At 43.3% G+C, this 26,999-nt stretch overlaps 1 protein-coding gene and 1 long non-coding RNA gene across 2 annotated transcripts in view; both read right to left on the bottom strand.

The window, feature by feature from the left end:
* The window catches only part of LOC127534334 (uncharacterized), a 35,272-nt gene extending 14,896 nt beyond the window's left edge, over window positions 1–20,376 (bottom strand). Inside the window, exons 1-3 of the long non-coding RNA XR_007942441.1 lie at window positions 20,166–20,376; window positions 17,737–17,827; window positions 1,209–3,696 (exon numbers count right to left, since the gene is read on the bottom strand). This is a non-coding gene — a long non-coding RNA (uncharacterized LOC127534334). The remainder of the gene's footprint in view (window positions 1–1,208; window positions 3,697–17,736; window positions 17,828–20,165) is intronic.
* LOC110972006 (uncharacterized) overlaps window positions 1–26,999 on the bottom strand; it is a 112,317-nt gene that overhangs the window by 79,660 nt on the left and 5,658 nt on the right. Inside the window, exons 3-4 of the mRNA XM_051949700.1 lie at window positions 26,471–26,803; window positions 25,581–25,703 (exon numbers count right to left, since the gene is read on the bottom strand). Of these exons, the coding sequence (XP_051805660.1) occupies window positions 25,581–25,703; window positions 26,471–26,803 (456 nt within the window). The remainder of the gene's footprint in view (window positions 1–25,580; window positions 25,704–26,470; window positions 26,804–26,999) is intronic.

A 26,999-nucleotide genomic window follows, 5' to 3' on the forward strand; every position in this document is an offset into this window, starting at 1 on the left:
GTTGGCCTAATGACTACTTTTTCAAGTTTGCAGGTGGCGCTATAGAGCCATTTTGCCACGCACATGCGCAACTCCCATAAAATATCAAATTTTTCGCCAGTCCTGATGTGCATGCCAAATTTCACGCGTTTTGGAGTATGATAAGGCCGCCAAAAAGCCAATTTACTTTACGGGAGAAAAAAAAAAAAAAAAAAAAATAATAATAATAATAAACCCTAGGGTTTCAATAGGGTCCTTGGCACCGCTGGTGCCTTGGACAGTCGGTGCCCTGGCACCGCCTGTCCTTCGCACCCTCGGTGCTCGGACCCTAATAATAAAGCTGCAAGCAGCGATGGACGGGTCCTCGCATCCACGCTGGTCGGCGAATCCATGCACGTCCACCAGGTGGCACTGTGACTGAGAGTGTGTGCTGGCCTCTGAATCACATCTGGACCAGAGTTTAATCACACGTAAAATTTCAGCCAGATTGGAGCATGTTCAGACTAGTTATACAGCATTTCCTGCCCATCCACCACCAGGTGGCGCTGTAACTCAGAGTGTATTTCAAACAGTGGATGTGATGAGGGTTGGACTCTGATCACTCATGAAAAGTTTCAGGCTGATTTGATCATGTAGAGGCCAGTTATACAGCATTTACTGTCCCTCCAACAGGTGGCGCTGCAACTGAGAGTGTCTGTTGGCCTGTAGATGTGATCAGGATTGGATTGTGATCACACATGGAAAGTTTGAGGCAGATTGGAGCATGCAGAGGAGAGTTATACAGCAGTTGATGTTTCATGGCGAAGCATCAAAACGCTGATGGTCGCCATGGCCACGCCATTTGGCTTCTGGTTAAACTTTTGATAACTTTTCCAAACCAAGTCCTGCTGTGTGGACTGACAAAATTTCAGGTCTCCTGGAATTATCCCCTAGGAGGTATTAACTCTCAAAAATGAGAAAAATCATCAAAAATCTCACAATTAATCCAAGATGGCCGACTTCCTGTTGGGTTTAGGACATGGCTCCAAGAGGCTTTTTTGTGCGTCCTGATGTGCTCTATAAGCCTCCCAAATTTCATGGATGTAGGTGAAACGTGCTGGGGGGGCTGTTTGTTAAAAATACTGTAGGGGGCGCTATAGCATGTGCAGTGCCGAGATGCATACAGTGTTGTTCCTTGGGTCAATGGTGATGTGTGTGGTAATTTTTGTGAGCATTGGAGTATTCCTAACCTGTCAGAAAGGGCTTTGTTTTTCATGGCGATATTTGGTTGCTACGGCAACAGCGTTGCATGAAATGTCACACCCTTCACAGTGTGTGATTGTCAAGAGGTGAAGACTCGACTGACCAATTTCCAGCATGATATCACCAAGTTTGGGGCCATTGTACCTGAAAATATAAGGCCTTAAACTTACTATTACCAACAGGTGGCGCTATGACTTTTTCAAAATTTATGAGTGTGGATGTGTTCAGACTGGACCTGGTATCCAGCATGTGAAGTCTGAGGCAGATAGGATGTTGTTCAGCTGAGATATGAATCGTTAAATTTTCATGGCGAAACATGGAAATTGGTTTGGCCGCCACAGACACGCCCTTTGATGACAAGTCACCATTTTCACTGGGATGCATCATCAATGTGTTTAGGCTGTTGTCACTGCATTTGAAGTGAATATGATCAACCGGGTAACAATAGGGCATGAAAGTGTAAAAGATGTCTATTTCCTGAAACCACAAGGTGGCGCTATGACTGTCAATGAATATCCCTATGTGGATGACATCAGGACAGGACTGTCATCATACATGTAAAGTTTCAGGCAGATTGGAGCATGTTGAGAAGAATTAGACACCACTTCCTGTTTCATGGCGAAGGATCAGTTGTTTGAGGCTCCGCCATGGCCACACCTTTTGGCTTCTGGTTGAGTTTTTGATAACTTTTCATCAGAAAGGTCTGGTGCATGTACTGGCCAAATTTCAGTTCTCTCAGACTTATCCACTAGGAGCTATAAATTTTGACAAATGTACAGCAAATTCAAGATGGCCGACTTCCTGTTGGGTTTAGGGTGTGGCTGTGATTGACTTTTTGGTGTGTCCTGATGTGGTGCATATGCCCACCAAATATTGTAGCTGTAAATAAAACATTGTGGAAGTTGGCCTAATGACCACTTTTCAATTTTGCAGGTGGCGCTATAGAGCCATTTTTTCACACATATGCGCAACTCCCATAAAATATCAAATTTTTCGCCAGTCCTGATGTGCACGCCAAATTTCACGCGTTTTGGTTCATGATAAGGCCGCCAAAAAGGCAAGTCATTTCCCGAGGAGCGATTAAGTTTGAAAAATTTACAGCAAATTGAAGATGGCCGACTTCCTGTTGGGTTTAGGGCGTGGCTGTAATTGACTTTTTGGTGTGTCCAGATGTTCTGCATATGCCCACCAAATATTGTAGCTGTACATGAAACATTGTGGCAGTTGGCCTAATGACTACTTTTTCAAGTTTGCAGGTGGCGCTATAGAGCCATTTTGCCACGCACATGCGCAACTCCCATAAAATATCAAATTTTTCGCCAGTCCTGATGTGCATGCCAAATTTCACGCGTTTTGGAGTATGATAAGGCCGCCAAAAAGCCAATTTACTTTACGGGAGAAAAAAAAAATAATAATAATAATAATTAAAGCTGCAAGCAGCGATGGACGGGTCCTCGCATCCACGCTGGTCGGCGAATCCATGCACGTCCACCAGGTGGCACTGTGACTGAGAGTGTGTGCTGGCCTCTGAATCACATCTGGACCAGAGTTTAATCACACGTAAAATTTCAGCCAGATTGGAGCATGTTCAGACTAGTTATACAGCATTTCCTGCCCATCCACCACCAGGTGGCGCTGTAACTCAGAGTGTATTTCAAACAGTGGATGTGATGAGGGCTGGACTCTGATCACTCATGAAAAGTTTCAGGCTGATTTGATCATGTAGAGGCCAGTTATACAGCATTTATTGTCCCTCCAACAGGTGGCGCTGCAACTGAGAGTGTCTGTTGGCCTGTAGATGTGATCAGGATTGGATTGTGATCACACATGGAAAGTTTGAGGCAGATTGGAGCATGCAGAGGAGAGTTATACAGCAGTTGTTGTTTCATGGCGAAGCATCAAAACTCTAATGGTCGCCATGGCCACGCCATTTGGCTTCTGGTTAAACTTTTGATAACTTTTCCAACCAAGTCCTGCTGTGTGGACTGACAAAATTTCAGGTCTCCTGGAATTATCCCCTAGGAGGTATTAACTCTCAAAAATGAGAAAAATCATCAAAAATCTCACAATTAATCCAAGATGGCCGACTTCCTGTTGGGTTTAGGACATGGCTCCAAGAGGCTTTTTTGTGCGTCCTGATGTGCTCTATAAGCCTCCCAAATTTCATGGATGTAGGTGAAACGTGCTGGGGGGGCTGTTTGTTAAAAATACTGTAGGGGGCGCTATAGCATGTGCAGTGCCGAGATGCATACAGTGTTGTTCCTTGGGTCAATGGTGATGTGTGTGGTAATTTTTGTGAGCATTGGAGTATTCCTAACCTGTCAGAAAGGGCTTTGTTTTTCATGGCGATATTTGGTTGCTACGGCAACAGCGTTGCATGAAATGTCACACCCTTCACAGTGTGTGATTGTCAAGAGGTGAAGACTCGACTGACCAATTTCCAGCATGATATCACCAAGTTTGGGGCCATTGTACCTGAAAATATAAGGCCTTAAACTTACTATTACCAACAGGTGGCGCTATGACTTTTTCAAAATTTATGAGTGTGGATGTGTTCAGACTGGACCTGGTATCCAGCATGTGAAGTCTGAGGCAGATAGGATGTTGTTCAGCTGAGATATGAATCGTTAAATTTTCATGGCGAAACATCGAAATTGGTTTGGCCGCCACAGACACGCCCTTTGATGACAAGTCACCATTTTCACTGGGATGCATCATCAATGTGTTTAGGCTGTTGTCACTGCATTTGAAGTGAATATGATCAACCGGGTAACAATAGGGCATGAAAGTGTAAAAGATGTCTATTTCCTGAAACCACAAGGTGGCGCTATGACTGTCAATGAATATCCCTATGTGGATGACATCAGGACAGGACTGTCATCATACATGTAAAGTTTCAGGCAGATTGGAGCATGTTGAGAAGAATTAGACACCACTTCCTGTTTCATGGCGAAGGATCAGTTGTTTGAGGCTCCGCCATGGCCACACCTTTTGGCTTCTGGTTGAGTTTTTGATAACTTTTCATCAGAAAGGTCTGGTGCATGTACTGGCCAAATTTCAGTTCTCTCAGACTTATCCACTAGGAGCTATAAATTTTGACAAATGTACAGCAAATTCAAGATGGCCGACTTCCTGTTGGGTTTAGGGTGTGGCTGTGATTGACTTTTTGGTGTGTCCTGATGTGGTGCATATGCCCACCAAATATTGTAGCTGTAAATAAAACATTGTGGAAGTTGGCCTAATGACCACTTTTTCAATTTTGCAGGTGGCGCTATAGAGCCATTTTTCACACATATGCGCAACTCCCATAAAATATCAAATTTTTCGCCAGTCCTGATGTGCACGCCAAATTTCACGCGTTTTGGTTCATGATAAGGCCGCCAAAAAGGCAAGTCATTTCCCGAGGAGCGATTAAGTTTGAAAAATTTACAGCAAATTGAAGATGGCCGACTTCCTGTTGGGTTTAGGGCGTGGCTGTAATTGACTTTTTGGTGTGTCCAGATGTTCTGCATATGCCCACCAAATATTGTAGCTGTACATGAAACATTGTGGCAGTTGGCCTAATGACTACTTTTTCAAGTTTGCAGGTGGCGCTATAGAGCCATTTTGCCACGCACATGCGCAACTCCCATAAAATATCAAATTTTTCGCCAGTCCTGATGTGCATGCCAAATTTCACGCGTTTTGGAGTATGATAAGGCCGCCAAAAAGCCAATTTACTTTACGGGAGAAAAAAAAAAAAAAATAATAATAATAATTAAAGCTGCAAGCAGCGATGGACGGGTCCTCGCATCCACGCTGGTCGGCGAATCCATGCACGTCCACCAGGTGGCGCTGTGACTGAGAGTGTGTGCTGGCCTCTGAATCACATCTGGACCAGAGTTTAATCACACGTAAAATTTCAGCCAGATTGGAGCATGTTCAGACTAGTTATACAGCATTTCCTGCCCATCCACCACCAGGTGGCGCTGTAACTCAGAGTGTATTTCAAACAGTGGATGTGATGAGGGCTGGACTCTGATCACTCATGAAAAGTTTCAGGCTGATTTGATCATGTAGAGGCCAGTTATACAGCATTTATTGTCCCTCCAACAGGTGGCGCTGCAACTGAGAGTGTCTGTTGGCCTGTAGATGTGATCAGGATTGGATTGTGATCACACATGGAAAGTTTGAGGCAGATTGGAGCATGCAGAGGAGAGTTATACAGCAGTTGTTGTTTCATGGCGAAGCATCAAAACTCTAATGGTCGCCATGGCCACGCCATTTGGCTTCTGGTTAAACTTTTGATAACTTTTCCAAACCAAGTCCTGCTGTGTGGACTGACAAAATTTCAGGTCTCCTGGAATTATCCCCTAGGAGGTATTAACTCTCAAAAATGAGAAAAATCATCAAAAATCTCACAATTAATCCAAGATGGCCGACTTCCTGTTGGGTTTAGGACATGGCTCCAAGAGGCTTTTTTGTGCGTCCTGATGTGCTCTATAAGCCTCCCAAATTTCATGGATGTAGGTGAAACGTGCTGGGGGGGCTGTTTGTTAAAAATACTGTAGGGGGCGCTATAGCATGTGCAGTGCCGAGATGCATACAGTGTTGTTCCTTGGGTCAATGGTGATGTGTGTGGTAATTTTTGTGAGCATTGGAGTATTCCTAACCTGTCAGAAAGGGCTTTGTTTTTCATGGCGATATTTGGTTGCTACGGCAACAGCGTTGCATGAAATGTCACACCCTTCACAGTGTGTGATTGTCAAGAGGTGAAGACTCGACTGACCAATTTCCAGCATGATATCACCAAGTTTGGGGCCATTGTACCTGAAAATATAAGGCCTTAAACTTACTATTACCAACAGGTGGCGCTATGACTTTTTCAAAATTTATGAGTGTGGATGTGTTCAGACTGGACCTGGTATCCAGCATGTGAAGTCTGAGGCAGATAGGATGTTGTTCAGCTGAGATATGAATCGTTAAATTTTCATGGCGAAACATCGAAATTGGTTTGGCCGCCACAGACACGCCCTTTGATGACAAGTCACCATTTTCACTGGGATGCATCATCAATGTGTTTAGGCTGTTGTCACTGCATTTGAAGTGAATATGATCAACCGGGTAACAATAGGGCATGAAAGTGTAAAAGATGTCTATTTCCTGAAACCACAAGGTGGCGCTATGACTGTCAATGAATATCCCTATGTGGATGACATCAGGACAGGACTGTCATCATACATGTAAAGTTTCAGGCAGATTGGAGCATGTTGAGAAGAATTAGACACCACTTCCTGTTTCATGGCGAAGGATCAGTTGTTTGAGGCTCCGCCATGGCCACACCTTTTGGCTTCTGGTTGAGTTTTTGATAACTTTTCATCAGAAAGGTCTGGTGCATGTACTGGCCAAATTTCAGTTCTCTCAGACTTATCCACTAGGAGCTATAAATTTTGACAAATGTACAGCAAATTCAAGATGGCCGACTTCCTGTTGGGTTTAGGGTGTGGCTGTGATTGACTTTTTGGTGTGTCCTGATGTGGTGCATATGCCCACCAAATATTGTAGCTGTAAATAAAACATTGTGGAAGTTGGCCTAATGACCACTTTTTCAATTTTGCAGGTGGCGCTATAGAGCCATTTTTTCACACATATGCGCAACTCCCATAAAATATCAAATTTTTCGCCAGTCCTGATGTGCACGCCAAATTTCACGCGTTTTGGTTCATGATAAGGCCGCCAAAAAGGCAAGTCATTTCCCGAGGAGCGATTAAGTTTGAAAAATTTACAGCAAATTGAAGATGGCCGACTTCCTGTTGGGTTTAGGGCGTGGCTGTAATTGACTTTTTGGTGTGTCCAGATGTTCTGCATATGCCCACCAAATATTGTAGCTGTACATGAAACATTGTGGCAGTTGGCCTAATGACTACTTTTTCAAGTTTGCAGGTGGCGCTATAGAGCCATTTTGCCACGCACATGCGCAACTCCCATAAAATATCAAATTTTTCGCCAGTCCTGATGTGCATGCCAAATTTCACGCGTTTTGGAGTATGATAAGGCCGCCAAAAAGCCAATTTACTTTACGGGAGAAAAAAAAAAAAAATAATAATAATAATTAAAGCTGCAAGCAGCGATGGACGGGTCCTCGCATCCACGCTGGTCGGCGAATCCATGCACGTCCACCAGGTGGCACTGTGACTGAGAGTGTGTGCTGGCCTCTGAATCACATCTGGACCAGAGTTTAATCACACGTAAAATTTCAGCCAGATTGGAGCATGTTCAGACTAGTTATACAGCATTTCCTGCCCATCCACCACCAGGTGGCGCTGTAACTCAGAGTGTATTTCAAACAGTGGATGTGATGAGGGCTGGACTCTGATCACTCATGAAAAGTTTCAGGCTGATTTGATCATGTAGAGGCCAGTTATACAGCATTTATTGTCCCTCCAACAGGTGGCGCTGCAACTGAGAGTGTCTGTTGGCCTGTAGATGTGATCAGGATTGGATTGTGATCACACATGGAAAGTTTGAGGCAGATTGGAGCATGCAGAGGAGAGTTATACAGCAGTTGTTGTTTCATGGCGAAGCATCAAAACTCTAATGGTCGCCATGGCCACGCCATTTGGCTTCTGGTTAAACTTTTGATAACTTTTCCAAACCAAGTCCTGCTGTGTGGACTGACAAAATTTCAGGTCTCCTGGAATTATCCCCTAGGAGGTATTAACTCTCAAAAATGAGAAAAATCATCAAAAATCTCACAATTAATCCAAGATGGCCGACTTCCTGTTGGGTTTAGGACATGGCTCCAAGAGGCTTTTTTGTGCGTCCTGATGTGCTCTATAAGCCTCCCAAATTTCATGGATGTAGGTGAAACGTGCTGGGGGGGCTGTTTGTTAAAAATACTGTAGGGGGCGCTATAGCATGTGCAGTGCCGAGATGCATACAGTGTTGTTCCTTGGGTCAATGGTGATGTGTGTGGTAATTTTTGTGAGCATTGGAGTATTCCTAACCTGTCAGAAAGGGCTTTGTTTTTCATGGCGATATTTGGTTGCTACGGCAACAGCGTTGCATGAAATGTCACACCCTTCACAGTGTGTGATTGTCAAGAGGTGAAGACTCGACTGACCAATTTCCAGCATGATATCACCAAGTTTGGGGCCATTGTACCTGAAAATATAAGGCCTTAAACTTACTATTACCAACAGGTGGCGCTATGACTTTTTCAAAATTTATGAGTGTGGATGTGTTCAGACTGGACCTGGTATCCAGCATGTGAAGTCTGAGGCAGATAGGATGTTGTTCAGCTGAGATATGAATCGTTAAATTTTCATGGCGAAACATCGAAATTGGTTTGGCCGCCACAGACACGCCCTTTGATGACAAGTCACCATTTTCACTGGGATGCATCATCAATGTGTTTAGGCTGTTGTCACTGCATTTGAAGTGAATATGATCAACCGGGTAACAATAGGGCATGAAAGTGTAAAAGATGTCTATTTCCTGAAACCACAAGGTGGCGCTATGACTGTCAATGAATATCCCTATGTGGATGACATCAGGACAGGACTGTCATCATACATGTAAAGTTTCAGGCAGATTGGAGCATGTTGAGAAGAATTAGACACCACTTCCTGTTTCATGGCGAAGGATCAGTTGTTTGAGGCTCCGCCATGGCCACACCTTTTGGCTTCTGGTTGAGTTTTTGATAACTTTTCATCAGAAAGGTCTGGTGCATGTACTGGCCAAATTTCAGTTCTCTCAGACTTATCCACTAGGAGCTATAAATTTTGACAAATGTACAGCAAATTCAAGATGGCCGACTTCCTGTTGGGTTTAGGGTGTGGCTGTGATTGACTTTTTGGTGTGTCCTGATGTGGTGCATATGCCCACCAAATATTGTAGCTGTAAATAAAACATTGTGGAAGTTGGCCTAATGACCACTTTTTCAATTTTGCAGGTGGCGCTATAGAGCCATTTTTTCACACATATGCGCAACTCCCATAAAATATCAAATTTTTCGCCAGTCCTGATGTGCACGCCAAATTTCACGCGTTTTGGTTCATGATAAGGCCGCCAAAAAGGCAAGTCATTTCCCGAGGAGCGATTAAGTTTGAAAAATTTACAGCAAATTGAAGATGGCCGACTTCCTGTTGGGTTTAGGGCGTGGCTGTAATTGACTTTTTGGTGTGTCCAGATGTTCTGCATATGCCCACCAAATATTGTAGCTGTACATGAAACATTGTGGCAGTTGGCCTAATGACTACTTTTTCAAGTTTGCAGGTGGCGCTATAGAGCCATTTTGCCACGCACATGCGCAACTCCCATAAAATATCAAATTTTTCGCCAGTCCTGATGTGCATGCCAAATTTCACGCGTTTTGGAGTATGATAAGGCCGCCAAAAAGCCAATTTACTTTACGGGAGAAAAAAAAAAAAATAATAATAATAATAATTAAAGCTGCAAGCAGCGATGGACGGGTCCTCGCATCCACGCTGGTCGGTGAATCCACGCACGTCCACCAGGTGGCGCTGTGACTGAGAGTGTATGTCGGCCTCTGAATCGCATCTGGACCAGAGTCCAATCATACATGTAAAATTTCAGCCAGACTGTAGCATGTTCAGAGCAGTTATAGAGCATTTCCTGTCTATCCACCAGGTGGCGCTGTAACTCAGAGTGTATTTCACACAGTGGATGTGATGAGGGTTGGACTCTGATCACTCATGAAAAGTTTCAGGCTGATTTGATCATGTAGAGGCCAGTTATACAGCATTTACTGTCCCTCCAACAGGTGGCGCTGCAACTGAGAGTGTCTGTTGGCCTGTAGATGTGATCAGGATTGGATTGTGATCACACATGGAAAGTTTGAGGCAGATTGGAGCATGCAGAGGAGAGTTATACAGCAGTTGATGTTTCATGGCGAAGCATCAAAACTCTAATGGTCGCCATGGCCACGCCATTTGGCTTCTGGTTAAACTTTTGATAACTTTTCCAAACCAAGTCCTGCTGTGTGGACTGACAAAATTTCAGGTCTCCTGGAATTATCCCCTAGGAGGTATTAACTCTCAAAAATGAGAAAAATCATCAAAAATCTCACAATTAATCCAAGATGGCCGACTTCCTGTTGGGTTTAGGACATGGCTCCAAGAGGCTTTTTTGTGCGTCCTGATGTGCTCTATAAGCCTCCCAAATTTCATGGATGTAGGTGAAACGTGCTGGGGGGGCTGTTTGTTAAAAATACTGTAGGGGGCGCTATAGCATGTGCAGTGCCGAGATGCATACAGTGTTGTTCCTTGGGTCAATGGTGATGTGTGTGGTAATTTTTGTGAGCATTGGAGTATTCCTAACCTGTCAGAAAGGGCTTTGTTTTTCATGGCGATATTTGGTTGCTACGGCAACAGCGTTGCATGAAATGTCACACCCTTCACAGTGTGTGATTGTCAAGAGGTGAAGACTCGACTGACCAATTTCCAGCATGATATCACCAAGTTTGGGGCCATTGTACCTGAAAATATAAGGCCTTAAACTTACTATTACCAACAGGTGGCGCTATGACTTTTTCAAAATTTATGAGTGTGGATGTGTTCAGACTGGACCTGGTATCCAGCATGTGAAGTCTGAGGCAGATAGGATGTTGTTCAGCTGAGATATGAATCGTTAAATTTTCATGGCGAAACATCGAAATTGGTTTGGCCGCCACAGACACGCCCTTTGATGACAAGTCACCATTTTCACTGGGATGCATCATCAATGTGTTTAGGCTGTTGTCACTGCATTTGAAGTGAATATGATCAACCGGGTAACAATAGGGCATGAAAGTGTAAAAGATGTCTATTTCCTGAAACCACAAGGTGGCGCTATGACTGTCAATGAATATCCCTATGTGGATGACATCAGGACAGGACTGTCATCATACATGTAAAGTTTCAGGCAGATTGGAGCATGTTGAGAAGAATTAGACACCACTTCCTGTTTCATGGCGAAGGATCAGTTGTTTGAGGCTCCGCCATGGCCACACCTTTTGGCTTCTGGTTGAGTTTTTGATAACTTTTCATCAGAAAGGTCTGGTGCATGTACTGGCCAAATTTCAGTTCTCTCAGACTTATCCACTAGGAGCTATAAATTTTGACAAATGTACAGCAAATTCAAGATGGCCGACTTCCTGTTGGGTTTAGGGTGTGGCTGTGATTGACTTTTTGGTGTGTCCTGATGTGGTGCATATGCCCACCAAATATTGTAGCTGTAAATAAAACATTGTGGAAGTTGGCCTAATGACCACTTTTTCAATTTTGCAGGTGGCGCTATAGAGCCATTTTTTCACACATATGCGCAACTCCCATAAAATATCAAATTTTTCGCCAGTCCTGATGTGCACGCCAAATTTCACGCGTTTTGGTTCATGATAAGGCCGCCAAAAAGGCAAGTCATTTCCCGAGGAGCGATTAAGTTTGAAAAATTTACAGCAAATTGAAGATGGCCGACTTCCTGTTGGGTTTAGGGCGTGGCTGTAATTGACTTTTTGGTGTGTCCAGATGTTCTGCATATGCCCACCAAATATTGTAGCTGTACATGAAACATTGTGGCAGTTGGCCTAATGACTACTTTTTCAAGTTTGCAGGTGGCGCTATAGAGCCATTTTGCCACGCACATGCGCAACTCCCATAAAATATCAAATTTTTCGCCAGTCCTGATGTGCATGCCAAATTTCACGCGTTTTGGAGTATGATAAGGCCGCCAAAAAGCCAATTTACTTTACGGGAGAAAAAAAAAAAAAAAAAAAAAAAAAATAATAATAATAATAATAATAAACCCTAGGGTTTCAATAGGGTCCTTGGCACCGCTGGTGCCTTGGACAGTCGGTGCCCTGGCACCGCCTGTCCTTCGCACCCTCGGTGCTCGGACCCTTAATTAAAGCTGCAAGCAGCGATGGACGGGTCCTCGCATCCACGCTGGTCGGCGAATCCATGCACGTCCACCAGGTGGCACTGTGACTGAGAGTGTGTGTCGGCCTCTGAATCACATCTGGACCAGAGTTTAATCACACGTAAAATTTCAGCCAGATTGGAGCATGTTCAGACTAGTTATACAGCATTTCCTGCCCATCCACCACCAGGTGGCGCTGTAACTCAGAGTGTATTTCAAACAGTGGATGTGATGAGGGCTGGACTCTGATCACTCATGAAAAGTTTCAGGCTGATTTGATCATGTAGAGGCCAGTTATACAGCATTTATTGTCCCTCCAACAGGTGGCGCTGCAACTGAGAGTGTCTGTTGGCCTGTAGATGTGATCAGGATTGGATTGTGATCACACATGGAAAGTTTGAGGCAGATTGGAGCATGCAGAGGAGAGTTATACAGCAGTTGTTGTTTCATGGCGAAGCATCAAAACTCTAATGGTCGCCATGGCCACGCCATTTGGCTTCTGGTTAAACTTTTGATAACTTTTCCAAACCAAGTCCTGCTGTGTGGACTGACAAAATTTCAGGTCTCCTGGAATTATCCCCTAGGAGGTATTAACTCTCAAAAATGAGAAAAATCATCAAAAATCTCACAATTAATCCAAGATGGCCGACTTCCTGTTGGGTTTAGGACATGGCTCCAAGAGGCTTTTTTGTGCGTCCTGATGTGCTCTATAAGCCTCCCAAATTTCATGGATGTAGGTGAAACGTGCTGGGGGGGCTGTTTGTTAAAAATACTGTAGGGGGCGCTATAGCATGTGCAGTGCCGAGATGCATACAGTGTTGTTCCTTGGGTCAATGGTGATGTGTGTGGTAATTTTTGTGAGCATTGGAGTATTCCTAACCTGTCAGAAAGGGCTTTGTTTTTCATGGCGATATTTGGTTGCTACGGCAACAGCGTTGCATGAAATGTCACACCCTTCACAGTGTGTGATTGTCAAGAGGTGAAGACTCGACTGACCAATTTCCAGCATGATATCACCAAGTTTGGGGCCATTGTACCTGAAAATATAAGGCCTTAAACTTACTATTACCAACAGGTGGCGCTATGACTTTTTCAAAATTTATGAGTGTGGATGTGTTCAGACTGGACCTGGTATCCAGCATGTGAAGTCTGAGGCAGATAGGATGTTGTTCAGCTGAGATATGAATCGTTAAATTTTCATGGCGAAACATCGAAATTGGTTTGGCCGCCACAGACACGCCCTTTGATGACAAGTCACCATTTTCACTGGGATGCATCATCAATGTGTTTAGGCTGTTGTCACTGCATTTGAAGTGAATATGATCAACCGGGTAACAATAGGGCATGAAAGTGTAAAAGATGTCTATTTCCTGAAACCACAAGGTGGCGCTATGACTGTCAATGAATATCCCTATGTGGATGACATCAGGACAGGACTGTCATCATACATGTAAAGTTTCAGGCAGATTGGAGCATGTTGAGAAGAATTAGACACCACTTCCTGTTTCATGGCGAAGGATCAGTTGTTTGAGGCTCCGCCATGGCCACACCTTTTGGCTTCTGGTTGAGTTTTTGATAACTTTTCATCAGAAAGGTCTGGTGCATGTACTGGCCAAATTTCAGTTCTCTCAGACTTATCCACTAGGAGCTATAAATTTTGACAAATGTACAGCAAATTCAAGATGGCCGACTTCCTGTTGGGTTTAGGGTGTGGCTGTGATTGACTTTTTGGTGTGTCCTGATGTGGTGCATATGCCCACCAAATATTGTAGCTGTAAATAAAACATTGTGGAAGTTGGCCTAATGACCACTTTTTCAATTTTGCAGGTGGCGCTATAGAGCCATTTTTTCACACATATGCGCAACTCCCATAAAATATCAAATTTTTCGCCAGTCCTGATGTGCACGCCAAATTTCACGCGTTTTGGTTCATGATAAGGCCGCCAAAAAGGCAAGTCATTTCCCGAGGAGCGATTAAGTTTGAAAAATTTACAGCAAATTGAAGATGGCCGACTTCCTGTTGGGTTTAGGGCGTGGCTGTAATTGACTTTTTGGTGTGTCCAGATGTTCTGCATATGCCCACCAAATATTGTAGCTGTACATGAAACATTGTGGCAGTTGGCCTAATGACTACTTTTTCAAGTTTGCAGGTGGCGCTATAGAGCCATTTTGCCACGCACATGCGCAACTCCCATAAAATATCAAATTTTTCGCCAGTCCTGATGTGCATGCCAAATTTCACGCGTTTTGGAGTATGATAAGGCCGCCAAAAAGCCAATTTACTTTACGGGAGAAAAAAAAAAAAAAAAAAAAAAAAATAATAATAATAATAATAAACCCTAGGGTTTCAATAGGGTCCTTGGCACCGCTGGTGCCTTGGACAGTCGGTGCCCTGGCACCGCCTGTCCTTCGCACCCTCGGTGCTCGGACCCTAATAATAATAATAATAAACCCTAGGGTTTCAATAGGGTCCTTGGCACCGCTGGTGCCTTGGACAGTCGGTGCCCTGGCACCGCCTGTCCTTCGCACCCTCGGTGCTCGGACCCTAATAATAATAATTAAAGCTGCAAGCAGCGATGGACGGGTCCTCGCATCCACGCTGGTCGGCGAATCCATGCACGTCCACCAGGTGGCGCTGTGACTGAGAGTGTGTGCTGGCCTCTGAATCACATCTGGACCAGAGTTTAATCACACGTAAAATTTCAGCCAGATTGGAGCATGTTCAGACTAGTTATACAGCATTTCCTGCCCATCCACCACCAGGTGGCGCTGTAACTCAGAGTGTATTTCAAACAGTGGATGTGATGAGGGCTGGACTCTGATCACTCATGAAAAGTTTCAGGCTGATTTGATCATGTAGAGGCCAGTTATACAGCATTTATTGTCCCTCCAACAGGTGGCGCTGCAACTGAGAGTGTCTGTTGGCCTGTAGATGTGATCAGGATTGGATTGTGATCACACATGGAAAGTTTGAGGCAGATTGGAGCATGCAGAGGAGAGTTATACAGCAGTTGTTGTTTCATGGCGAAGCATCAAAACTCTAATGGTCGCCATGGCCACGCCATTTGGCTTCTGGTTAAACTTTTGATAACTTTTCCAAACCAAGTCCTGCTGTGTGGACTGACAAAATTTCAGGTCTCCTGGAATTATCCCCTAGGAGGTATTAACTCTCAAAAATGAGAAAAATCATCAAAAATCTCACAATTAATCCAAGATGGCCGACTTCCTGTTGGGTTTAGGACATGGCTCCAAGAGGCTTTTTTGTGCGTCCTGATGTGCTCTATAAGCCTCCCAAATTTCATGGATGTAGGTGAAACGTGCTGGGGGGGCTGTTTGTTAAAAATACTGTAGGGGGCGCTATAGCATGTGCAGTGCCGAGATGCATACAGTGTTGTTCCTTGGGTCAATGGTGATGTGTGTGGTAATTTTTGTGAGCATTGGAGTATTCCTAACCTGTCAGAAAGGGCTTTGTTTTTCATGGCGATATTTGGTTGCTACGGCAACAGCGTTGCATGAAATGTCACACCCTTCACAGTGTGTGATTGTCAAGAGGTGAAGACTCGACTGACCAATTTCCAGCATGATATCACCAAGTTTGGGGCCATTGTACCTGAAAATATAAGGCCTTAAACTTACTATTACCAACAGGTGGCGCTATGACTTTTTCAAAATTTATGAGTGTGGATGTGTTCAGACTGGACCTGGTATCCAGCATGTGAAGTCTGAGGCAGATAGGATGTTGTTCAGCTGAGATATGAATCGTTAAATTTTCATGGCGAAACATCGAAATTGGTTTGGCCGCCACAGACACGCCCTTTGATGACAAGTCACCATTTTCACTGGGATGCATCATCAATGTGTTTAGGCTGTTGTCACTGCATTTGAAGTGAATATGATCAACCGGGTAACAATAGGGCATGAAAGTGTAAAAGATGTCTATTTCCTGAAACCACAAGGTGGCGCTATGACTGTCAATGAATATCCCTATGTGGATGACATCAGGACAGGACTGTCATCATACATGTAAAGTTTCAGGCAGATTGGAGCATGTTGAGAAGAATTAGACACCACTTCCTGTTTCATGGCGAAGGATCAGTTGTTTGAGGCTCCGCCATGGCCACACCTTTTGGCTTCTGGTTGAGTTTTTGATAACTTTTCATCAGAAAGGTCTGGTGCATGTACTGGCCAAATTTCAGTTCTCTCAGACTTATCCACTAGGAGCTATAAATTTTGACAAATGTACAGCAAATTCAAGATGGCCGACTTCCTGTTGGGTTTAGGGTGTGGCTGTGATTGACTTTTTGGTGTGTCCTGATGTGGTGCATATGCCCACCAAATATTGTAGCTGTAAATAAAACATTGTGGAAGTTGGCCTAATGACCACTTTTTCAATTTTGCAGGTGGCGCTATAGAGCCATTTTTTCACACATATGCGCAACTCCCATAAAATATCAAATTTTTCGCCAGTCCTGATGTGCATGCCAAATTTCACGCGTTTTGAAGTATGATAAGGCCGCCAAAAAGCCAATTTACTTTACGGGAGAAAAAAAAAATAATAATAATAATAATTAAAGCTGCAAGCAGCGATGGACGGGTCCTCGCATCCACGCTGGTCGGTGAATCCACGCACGTCCACCAGGTGGCGCTGTGACTGAGAGTGTATGTCGGCCTCTGAATCGCATCTGGACCAGAGTCCAATCATACATGTAAAATTTCAGCCAGACTGTAGCATGTTCAGAGCAGTTATAGAGCATTTCCTGTCTATCCACCAGGTGGCGCTGTAACTCAGAGTGTATTTCACACAGTGGATGTGATGAGGGTTGGACTCTGATCACTCATGAAAAGTTTCAGGCTGATTTGATCATGTAGAGGCCAGTTATACAGCATTTACTGTCCCTCCAACAGGTGGCGCCGCGACTGAGAGTGTCTGTTGGCCTGTAGATGTGATCAGGATTGGATTGTGATCACACATGGAAAGTTTGAGGCAGATTGGAGCATGCAGAGGAGAGTTATACAGCAGTTGATGTTTCATGGCGAAGCATCAAAACGCTGATGGTCGCCATGGCCACGCCATTTGGCTTCTGGTTAAACTTTTGATAACTTTTCATCACCAAGTCCTGCTGTGTGGACTGACAAAATTTCAGGTCTCCTGGAATTATCCCCTAGGAGGTATTAACTCTCAAAAATGAGAAAAATCATCAAAAATCTCACAATTAATCCAAGATGGCCGACTTCCTGTTGGGTTTAGGGCATGGCTCCAAGAGGCTTTTTTGTGCATCCTGATGTGCTCTATAAGCCTCCCAAACTTCATGGATGTAGGTGAAATGTGCTGGGGGGGTTGTTTGTTAAAAATACTGTAGGGGGCGCTATAGCATGTGCAGTGCCGAGATGCGTACGGTGTCGTTCCTTGGGTCGATGGTGATGTGTGTGGTAATTTTAGTGAGCATTGGAGTATTTCTAACCTGTCAAATAGCACTTTGTTTTGCATGGCGATATTTGGTTGCTATGGCAACAGCGTTGCATGAAATGTCACACCCTTGACAATGTGGGATTGTCAAGAGGTGAAGACTCGACTGACCGATTTCCAGCATGATATCACCACGTTTGGGGCCATTGTACCTGAAAATATAAGGCCTTAAACTTACTATTACCAACAGGTGGCGCTATGACTTTTTCAGAATTTATGAGTGTGGATGTGTTCAGACTGGACCTGGTGTCCATCATGTGAAGTTTGGGGCAGATAGGATGTTGTTCAGCTGAAATATGAATCGTTAAATTTTCATGGCGAAACATCGAAATTGGTTTGGCCGCTACAGACACGCCCTTTGATGACAAGTCACCATTTTCACTGGGATGCATCATCAATGTGTTTAGGCTGTTGTCACTGCATTTGAAGTGAATATGATCAACCGGGTAACAATAGGGCATGAAAGTGTAAAAGATGTCTATTTCCTGAAACCACAAGGTGGCGCTATGACTGTCAATGAATATCCCTATGTGGATGACATCAGGACAGGACTGTCATCATACATGTAAAGTTTCAGGCAGATTGGAGCATGTTGAGAAGAATTAGACACCAATTCCTGTTTCATGGCGAAGGATCAGTTGTTTGAGGCTCCGCCATGGCCACACCTTTTGGCTTCTGGTTGAGTTTTTGATAACTTTTCATCAGAAAGGTCTGGTGCATGTACTGGCCAAATTTCAGTTCTCTCAGACTTATCCACTAGGAGCTATAAATTTTGACAAATGTACAGCAAATTCAAGATGGCCGACTTCCTGTTGGGTTTAGGGTGTGGCTGTGATTGACTTTTTGGTGTGTCCTGATGTGGTGCATATGCCCACCAAATATTGTAGCTGTAAATAAAACATTGTGGAAGTTGGCCTAATGACCACTTTTTCAATTTTGCAGGTGGCGCTATAGAGCCATTTTTCCACACATATGCGCAACTCCCATAAAATATCAACTTTTTCGCCAGTCCGGATGTGCACGCCAAATTTCACGCGTTTTGGTTCATGATAAGGCCCCCAAAAGGCAACTCATTTACCGGGAGAAATTAATTTTGACAAATTTACAGCAAATTGAAGATGGCCGACTTCCTGTTGGGTTTAGGGCGTGGCTGTGATTGACTTTTTGGTGTGTCCTGATGTGGTGCATATGCCCACCAAATATTGTAGCTGTAAATGAAACATTGTGGAAGTTAGCCTAATGACCACTTTTCAATTTTGCAGGTGGCGCTATAGAGCCATTTTGCCACACACATGCGCAACTCCCATAAAATATCAAATTTTTCGCCAGTCCTGATGTGCATGCCAAATTTCACGCGTTTTGGAGTATGATAAGGCCGCCAAAAAGCCAATTTACTTTACGGGAGAAAAAAAAAAATAAAAAAAATAAAAAATAATAATAATTAAAGCTGCAAGCAGCGATGGACGGGTCCTCGCATCCACGCTGGTCGTGAATCCACGCACGTCCACCAGGTGGCGCTGTGACTGAGAGTGTATGTCGGCCTCTGAATCGCATCTGGACCAGAGTCCAATCATACATGTAAAATTTCAGCCAGACTGTAGCATGTTCAGAGCAGTTATAGAGCATTTCCTGTCTATCCACCAGGTGGCGCTGTAACTCAGAGTGTATTTCAAACAGTGGATGTGATGAGGGTTGGACTCTGATCACTCATGAAAAGTTTCAGGCTGATTTGATCATGTAGAGGCCAGTTATACAGCATTTACTGTCCCTCCAACAGGTGGCGCTGCGACTGAGAGTGTCTGTTGGCCTGTAGATGTGATCAGGATTGGATTGTGATCACACATGGAAAGTTTGAGGCAGATTGGAGCATGCAGAGGAGAGTTATACAGCAGTTGATGTTTCATGGCGAAGCATCAAAACGCTGATGGTCGCCATGGCCACGCCATTTGGCTTCTGGTTAAACTTTTGATAACTTTTCATCACCAAGTCCTGCTGTGTGGACTGACAAAATTTCAGGTCTCCTGGAATTATCCCCGAGGAGGTATTAACTCTCAAAAAGAGAAAAATCATCAAAAATCTCACAATTAATCCAAGATGGCCGACTTCCTGTTGGGTTTAGGACATGGCTCCAAGAGGCTTTTTTGTGCGTCCTGATGTGCTCTATAAGCCTCCCAAATTTCATGGATGTAGGTGAAACGTGCTGGGGGGGCTGTTTGTTAAAAATACTGTAGGGGGCGCTATAGCATGTGCAGTGCCGAGATGCATACGGTGTCGTTCCTTGGGTCGATGGTGATGTGTGTGGTAATTTTAGTGAGCATTGGAGTATTCCTAACCTGTCAGAAAGGGCTTTGTTTTTCGTGGCGATATTTGGTTGCTACGGCAACAGCGTTGCATGAAATGTCACACCCTTCACAGTGTGTGATTGTCAAGAGGTGAAGACTCGACTGACCGATTTCCAGCATGATATCACCAAGTGGGGGGCCATTGTACCTGAAAATATAAGGCCTTAAACTTACTATTACCAACAGGTGGCGCTATGACTTTTTCAAAATTTATGAGTGTGGATGTGTTCAGACTGGACCTGGTATCCAGCATGTGAAGTCTGAGGCAGATAGGATGTTGTTCAGCTGAGATATGAATCGTTAAATTTTCATGGCGAAACATCGAAATTGGTTTGGCCGCCACAGACACGCCCTTTGATGACAAGTCACCATTTTCACTGGGATGCATCATCAATGTGTTTAGGCTGTTGTCACTGCATTTGAAGTGAATATGATCAACCGGGTAACAATAGGGCATGAAAGTGTAAAAGATGTCTATTTCCTGAAACCACAAGGTGGCGCTATGACTGTCAATGAATATCCCTATGTGGATGACATCAGGACAGGACTGTCATCGTACATGTAAAGTTTCAGGCAGATTGGAGCATGTTGAGAAGAATTAGACACCACTTCCTGTTTCATGGCGAAGGATCAGTTGTTTGAGGCTCCGCCATGGCCACACCTTTTGGCTTCTGGTTGAGTTTTTGATAACTTTTCATCAGAAAGGTCTGGTGCATGTACTGGCCAAATTTCAGTTCTCTCAGACTTATCCACTAGGAGCTATAAATTTTGACAAATGTACAGCAAATTCAAGATGGCCGACTTCCTGTTGGGTTTAGGGTGTGGCTGTGATTGACTTTTTGGTGTGTCCTGATGTGGTCCATATGCCCACCAAATATTGTAGCTGTAAATAAAACATTGTGGAAGTTGGCCTAATGACCACTTTTTCAATTTTGCAGGTGGCGCTATAGAGCCATTTTTCCACACATATGCGCAACTCCCATAAAATATCAAATTTTTCGCCAGTCCTGACGTGCACGCCAAATTTCACGCGTTTTGGTTCATGATAAGGCCGCCAAAAAGGCAATTCATTTCCCGAGGAGCGATTAAGTTTGAAAAATTTACAGCAAATTGAAGATGGCCGACTTCCTGTTGGGTTTAGGGCGTGGCTGTAATTGACTTTTTGGTGTGTCCTGATGTTGTGCATATTCCCACCAAATATTGTAGCTGTACATGAAACATTGTGGCAGTTGGCCTAATGACTACTTTTTCAAGTTTGCAGGTGGCGCTATAGAGCCATTTTGCCACGCACATGCGCAACTCCCATAAAATATCAAATTTTTCGCCAGTCCTGATGTGCATGCCAAATTTCACGCGTTTTGGAGTATGATAAGGCCGCCAAAAAGCCAATTTACTTTACGGGAGAAAAAAAAAAAAATAAATAATAATAATAAACCCTAGGGTTTCAATAGGGTCATTGGCACCGCTGGTGCCTTGGACAGTTGGTGCCCTGGCACCGCCTGTCCTTCGCACCCTCGGTTGCTCGGACCCTAATAATAATAAACCCTAGGGTTTCAATAGGGTCCTTGGCACCGCTGGTGCCTTGGACAGTCGGTGCCCTGGCACCGCCTGTCCTTCGCACCCTCGGTGCTCGGACCCTAATAAACATAAACCCTAGGGTTTCAATAGGGTCCTTGGCACCGCTGGTGCCTTGGACAGTCGGTGCCCTTGCACCGCCTGTCCTTCGCACCCTCGGTGCTCGGACCCTAATAATAAACCCCAGGGTTTCAATAGGGTCCTAGGCACCGCTGGTGCCTTGGACAGTCGGTGCCCTTGCACCGCCTGTCCTTCGCACTCTCGGTGCTCGGACCCTAATAAACCCTAGGGTTTCAATAGGGTCCTTGGCACCGCTGGTGCCTTGGACAGTCGGTGCCCTTGCACCGCGTCCTTCGCACCCTCGGTGCTCGGACCCTAATAAAACTTTAGCAATTTAACTGTTTGAAATAAATCAACCAGAAAATAAAACTTTAGCAATTGGACTGTTTGAAATAAATCAATCAGAAAATAAAAACTGACAGTCTTCAAAAGGCTTGAGCTCAGCTGAATCTGATTGTCATTTAATTAACTAATTTTACAGTTTTAAATAACTTGAGTGAATGAAGTTGGTCCAACAGAAAAACTAAATGCTGAATAAAAGCTGTTTAAAAACATGGAAATATTTTATTTATTTAAGTCAATCCAACTAATAACTCTTGACCACATTTAACTGCAGTCCAAAATTAACTCTGTAAATTAAGTTAACTGTTAAAATAACAGGATTTATACATGATTAAATAGTTTTCTATCAGCATTGGTGTGTGCCTTTTCTAATCAAGTCCAATCAGTTTAATTAAACACAGCTGGACTCCAATAAAGAAGCAGAACCATCTGGAGGAGGATCAGAAGAAATGGACAGCATGTGAGTTAAACATGAATGTCGCTGCAAAGGCTCTGAATACTTCTGACCATGTGATATTTCAGTTTTTCTTTTTTAATACATTTGCAAACATTTCTACATTTCTGTTCTTTTTTCTGTCTGGATGGGGTGCTGAGTGTACATTAATGAGAAATAAAATGAACTTTTTTGATTTTTGGCAAATGGCTGCAATGACACAGAAAGTGAAAAATTCCAAGGGGTCTGAATACTTTCTGTACCCGCTGTATGTTGATCTTACACATTAGACATATCAGTATGTTACATAATAAAACATGTTAGCCTACAAATTTGTATCCCTGTGCACTGGATATCAATATCTGCAGTGGCGGAGTATTCAAACAAAGAAATCAAACAAACAATTGTTAACTATGTTATCTGATGTTCAGAGTTTTCCAAACTTTTGGGTCACCCTCTAGGTCACCCTATGTTCCTGCCTCTTCTGGAAGAAAGTATTCACTACATCCATTTCCAGCCTCTTTACAAAGTCAACCACCATCTGTCCTTCTGTGTTCCTCTCCTGGATACCAAACCTGCCCATGACCTCCTCATCATCTCTGTTTCCTGCACCAACATGTCCATTGAAGTCTGCACCAATGACAACTCTCTCACTTCTAGGGATGCTCTGCATCACTTCATCAAGGTCCAACCAGAATTTCTGCTTCTCCTCCAGCTCACATCCTATCTGTGGACCATACCCACTAACAACATTGAACATCACACCTTCGATTTCTAGCTTCAGGCTCATCACTCGATCTGACACTCTTTTTACCTCCAGGACATTCCTAACAAACTCCTCCTTCAAGATAACTCCTACTCCATTTCTCTTCCCATCTACACCATGATAGAACAACTTGAACCCTGCTCCTAAACTTCTAGCTTTACTACCTTTTCACCTGGTCTCCTGGACACACAATATGTCCACCTTCCTCCTCTGCATCATGTCAACCAGCTCTCTACCTTTTCCTATCATAGTTCCAACATTCAAAGTCCCTACTCTCAGTCCTGGACTCTTGGTGTTCCTCTTCTCTCTCTTCCTATGAACACACCTTCCTCCCCTCCTTCTTCGACCAACAGTCGTCCATTTTCCGCCGGCACCCTGTAGGTCGACAGCACCGATAGCGGTCATTGTTGACCTGGGCCTCGACCGATCTGGTATGGAAGTCATACATTTGATTTGCATGTTTGATTTGACCAAAGTTTTACATCGGATGCCCTTCCTGACACAACCCTCTGTATTTATCCGGGCTTGGGACCGGCACAATAAGACACTGGCTTGTGTCCCCTTGCGGCTACATTAGTTTGAGGAACTCCTAAATCCGGTAAACTCATCCTCTGCAGAGGAGGCAGAGACTGCGGATACAAGAGGCTGAAATGAGCTTCCTCTGTAGGGTGTCTGGGTTCAACCTTAGATGGTGAAAGTTCAGACATCAGAAGGAGCTCAGAGTAGACCTGCTGATCCTTCACCTCTAAAGGAACCAGTGGAGGTGGTTTGGACATCTGATTCAGATGCTTCCAGGGAGACTTCCTCTGGAGGTTTTCTGAACATGTCTGCCTGGAAGGAGACACCGGGGTAGACTCAGAACTCGCTGGAGGGATTATATATCTCATATGTCCTGGGAACGCCTCAGGATCCCCAAGGAAGAGCTGGAAAGTGTTGATGAGAGGAGGAACATCTGGAATGATCTGCTTCATCTGCTGCCTCAGTGGATGGATGGATGGATGGATGGATGGATGGATGGATGGATGGATTATGAAATAAATTACTCTTTGTAAAAAATTCTGATTTTTTATGTTGACATTATTTACAGTGATCACCTGTTTTTCTCAGTTTAATAACATTTTTAAGTATATTTGAAAATAATATTTTAATCCTTGATAAAAGTAAAACTGTAAAAAACAATTATGTTTACACAGATTTAAGTGTATATTGTGTATATTGTTTGTTTTTGGGAGATATTATCTGCTTTTTAAAAAATCTGATTGTTTTAAAATTTCAATAAAATTGTTTTTCGTCAACTTAACAGTTTAAATGTCTAACAATTTTTGAAGCATTTGTATTTTGACAACGTTAAAATGTAAAAAAAAACACATAGAAATGTAAATATTTTAAAATTATTTTTATGTTGACATTATTTACATTTTGTTCTTTTAATAATATTGTCTGTATTTTTGATAAAAAGGTAAAATCTTAATATAAATTTTGTTGTTATTAAGCAGTTTAACATATTTTTTTTGAATCAATGTAATTTATTAAAGTTGATTCAACCAGATTTCATCAAACAGGACCAGGGGTGAAAGTAGTTTTAGGTTCTTGCCGTACTATGACCAAAACCCTCGTCTCACTCTGACTTCATGCATTTTAAAATAGCAAAGTTAAAACACAAACAGGTAAAAACATATTAATATTTTATTGTAGGCCAATGGAATAGGTAGGAATTAATAACACTAGATAATATGGTAAACTTTTTGCTTTAACTGAAACACTGATAAACATCCAGAATACAGGCTCTAAGAACAGACATGAGGTCACGAGTAAACACTCAGAATGGAACTAAACATCAAAACACATCACCTAAAAGATTTTACACAGAGACCTAAAGTAGTTCTAGTAGTAGTTAGTTTCTGATTTTCTGTGGTAACCCTTCTTCAGTCTTTTCTTTTAATCAAAGAGGTTATTTTTCTCTGTATAAAAAAAACTTCACTTTTTTTGTAGTGCTTCTCTCCGCTTTTATTTAAATTATGCATCTGTCGATGATAACTGCTGTAAATCCAGTTTAAAGTTTTTCAGCCAATCACAAGAACGTGTGGAATTTCAGGTGTAATTTATTGCTCACTCCGTCCCGATACAAGCGGCGCTTGTTGACGTCTATTGACGAGTTGTGGAAATCTCCCAGTGCAGTGTACTTGCTATTGGCTGCTATTGGCCATAGCAGTCGCTGTGTTACAGAAAGTAGACACACATGTGCACTCATGTACTGCTGAGTGAACGGTCGATAGCAGGCAGCCGGGCGGCGTACCGCCACCAGATCTTTGGCCGGTATGCGGTACCGGACCGTACCAGCTTACTTTCACCCCTGCACAGGACACATTAAGTTCTTGACAGAATGTAAAACCTGTCCTTTTGGAGAATCCTCGACTGTAGATTTGTGTTTGTTCACTGAGAATGAAGCTGAAGGAGGATAAATGGAGATGAATTTACCTGAAAACTGGCTGAAGGTTTCAGGAGGTGGACTGAACGGAGGAGATCCTGAACTCTGGGTTGTTGGTGGTGTTGGTGGTGTTGATGGCGATGATGGTGGTGGTGCAGTGGTGGCTGATGGGACTGAAAAAGATTCAGACTCTGATTTAGTGAAATGAACATGAACAGGTTTAGATGCAGCAAAGAATAATGTTTTTCAAAAATATTTATTGTTATTTAACAGTTATTGTTTTGAAAATTAAATATATTTGTTAAACTTTTTTGGAAAAAGTGAAAAAGTATTAATTTATATCCATATATCAACACACACACACACACACACACACACACACACACACACACGTTTGTACTTCTGTCTTAGTGAGGACATCCATAGGCGTAATGCATTTCCTCGAGCCTTACCCTAACCTTAACCATCACAACTGATTGCCTAAACTTAATCCTTACCCTAACCCTAACCAAACCTCAATTCATACCTGTTCTCTAAAAACAAGTCTTCACCCTCAAACATGGCTGTTTCAAAGTGAGGACCGGCCAAAATGTCCTCACTTTGATAGTTAAATGCAGAAAATGGTCCTTACAATGTAGCAAGTACAAGAACACACACACACACACACACACACACACACACACACACACACACACACACACACACACACACACACACTACCAGTCTCATTCAGTACTTTTTATTTCTATGTATTATTTTCTGAATATGAACTGTTCTCTTTACAATATAATTCCATCTGTATTCTTTTATATTTCTAATGTCTGATGTCATTTTCACAGTTTTTACAGCGTTTACATTTACAGTATTTCATTGTTCTGAAATGTTTTTTTTTCACAATTTATACATTATTTTTTAGTTTTAGTACAAACATGAAACTCACCAGCAGTGACGAGGATGTTGAACTTTAAGAAGGAAGCGGAGGTCAAAGATTCTCCTAAACCACATGAATACAGTCCAGAGTCACTCAGCTTCAGCTGGGAGATCGTTGTCCTCACGATGAACTTTTTCTTGATGGGTTCTTGGTAATATCTGATGCTGTATCTGCCGTTCTGAGATGCATCTCCAGTGGTACTCAGGAGGATTTCTCCGTTACTGCAGTCGTTCCTGCAGAAGAACTTGGTGCTCCTGGAAGAAGGAAGCCAGCAGATGGCGTCGAAGTTTCCTCCTTCCTCTTCGGTGTGAATGTTCATCCTCTTGCGAGGGTCCTCTGCTGCTTTGGAAAAAACAAATATTACAGCAGATTACACATTTACAGTCATGAATTAAAGCACAACCTTGACAAGAAGTTCCGCCCCTTTTACCAGAAGTCCCGCCTTCCCACACCCCCTTTTACCGGATGTTTTTACCGGAAGACCCTCCCTAACTGACCCCAACGTCACGTCTAAAGTCCCTCCCTAACGTCAGCGGCT

Source organism: Acanthochromis polyacanthus, chromosome 6 (assembly GCF_021347895.1).
Source record: "Acanthochromis polyacanthus isolate Apoly-LR-REF ecotype Palm Island chromosome 6, KAUST_Apoly_ChrSc, whole genome shotgun sequence".
Lineage (NCBI taxonomy): Eukaryota > Metazoa > Chordata > Actinopteri > Pomacentridae > Acanthochromis > Acanthochromis polyacanthus.